The sequence below is a fragment of the Halyomorpha halys genome, unplaced genomic scaffold (genome assembly GCF_000696795.3).
Source record: "Halyomorpha halys isolate HHAL.00 unplaced genomic scaffold, Hhal_1.1 Scaffold226.1, whole genome shotgun sequence".
In the NCBI taxonomy this organism is placed as follows: Eukaryota; Metazoa; Arthropoda; class Insecta; order Hemiptera; family Pentatomidae; genus Halyomorpha; species Halyomorpha halys.
Genome location: NW_027115630.1, coordinates 1,337,610 through 1,339,384, shown reverse-complemented (window position 1 = coordinate 1,339,384; position 1,775 = coordinate 1,337,610). Strand labels below are relative to the sequence as shown.

At 27.1% G+C, this 1,775-nt stretch overlaps 1 protein-coding gene across 1 annotated transcript in view; it reads left to right on the top strand.

Moving 5' to 3' along the window:
• The window catches only part of LOC106679867 (serine/threonine-protein phosphatase PP1-gamma catalytic subunit B), a 27,955-nt gene that overhangs the window by 1,077 nt on the left and 25,103 nt on the right, over window positions 1-1,775 (top strand). The window contains exons 3-4 of the mRNA XM_014419243.3: window positions 15-245; window positions 465-679. Coding sequence (XP_014274729.1) covers window positions 15-245; window positions 465-679 — 446 coding nt within the window. The remainder of the gene's footprint in view (window positions 1-14; window positions 246-464; window positions 680-1,775) is intronic.

Here is a 1,775-nt window from a genome sequence, read left to right as displayed (position 1 = left end):
TATATTTGTTATAGGTGATATTCATGGACAGTATTATGACTTGTTGCGGTTATTTGAGTATGGAGGTTTTCCGCCTGAATCAAATTATCTGTTTTTGGGTGATTATGTTGATCGGGGAAAGCAGTCTTTGGAGACTATATGTCTGTTACTTGCATACAAGATTAAGTATCCTGAAAACTTTTTTCTGTTGAGAGGTAATCATGAGTGTGCCAGCATTAATCGGATCTATGGGTTCTATGATGAGTGTAAGTTGTGATAATTTAATTTTATGTTTATCCATTTTTGTAAAAATTATATATTTGACTTTTAATACAAGTTGTGTTATATTTTTGATTCATTTAGTCATTCTTATGATTCATTTTCTGTTTGTATTTTGTCTTTACTTTACCATTCATGTCAGTTTAATCATAATTTTTCAAATTGTCTTCTGAGCCATTTCGTTATATATTTTATCAATTTATTAGGTAAACGCAGGTATAATATCAAACTATGGAAAACATTCACGGATTGTTTTAACTGTTTACCCGTCTCTGCTATTGTTGATGAAAAGATTTTTTGCTGCCACGGTGGTTTAAGCCCAGACTTACAAAGTATGGAACAAATCCGGCGCATAATGCGTCCAACAGATGTCCCAGATCAGGGATTGTTATGTGATCTTCTTTGGTCAGATCCAGACAAGGTATGTTCTCTATTTATAATTATAAATTTCATATGATATATTCAGAATCGCTATAAAGATATTTTTTTTTGTTTTTTTTTATTGATTGAATGTTACAATTTATTAAATGAAGATAAAGATGTTTTGGTCACATTGCTTGTTTTCTTTTATTGGTTTTAATCATTTAGATTTTATTCTCAATAGATTAAATTTAAGAAATGATTGTTGGAGGGCCATCTGAAATAAAAACAATAATTAATTTTGTTTCCTGTAACATGTGTGCTGACAATTAAGTCTGCTTCATTGGCCTTCTTCAATTCTGTAAATACAAGACAAAAGTGGTGTAAGAATAAAGCAACACTATAAATAAAAGCAACAATTAAATATTAAAAGTTATTTAAAGGAATTATTTATTAATGTATGACTAAAGTAAATTTAATAGCTATATTTAAATCATATGGGTTCAAAGTTATCTAAAATTAAAAATATTAGAAAATCAGTTATGTGTTGTCATATTAGCTAAGACAGTGTGTATGAGAGCAGAAAGTTAACATTGTATAAAACAAAATATATCAACTACATCAAAAAGGTGTTGAATATAAATTAATTTGAATAAATATAAATTATTTTCATGTAAACCTTTCTAAATATGGATCGGTTTTCAATTTGTTTTATACATTGCCTTATATTCAATATTACTTCTATTTTTTTCAACATTAATCATTGTCATATGGCTTCTACAAGTTTATTATTTCATATATGTATTCTATTTGTTTTGTCATATGTTAGCTCCTGATATATTTTTTTTATACTCTATCTGTATATTCACTTTATTTTTCAAAACTCTTTTTTATACTGCCTCTATCTTGTGACTTGACTTAAAGAGGGTTTATTATCTGTCATAATGTTGATAACAGATTAAAGAGTAAAAAGTGCATAGTACCTTTTCAACAACCATATTTTCTAATCTTATTATATTTAAAATTCTGAGGTAAAAGTATGAATAGACTAGATGTTGAGGATTTGGGACTGGTTAAATCAGCTAACAATGTATTTTAATTTTGTGCTTATATTATATTCCTTTTTTTATTTCAATATTACCTATGTACAATTATAG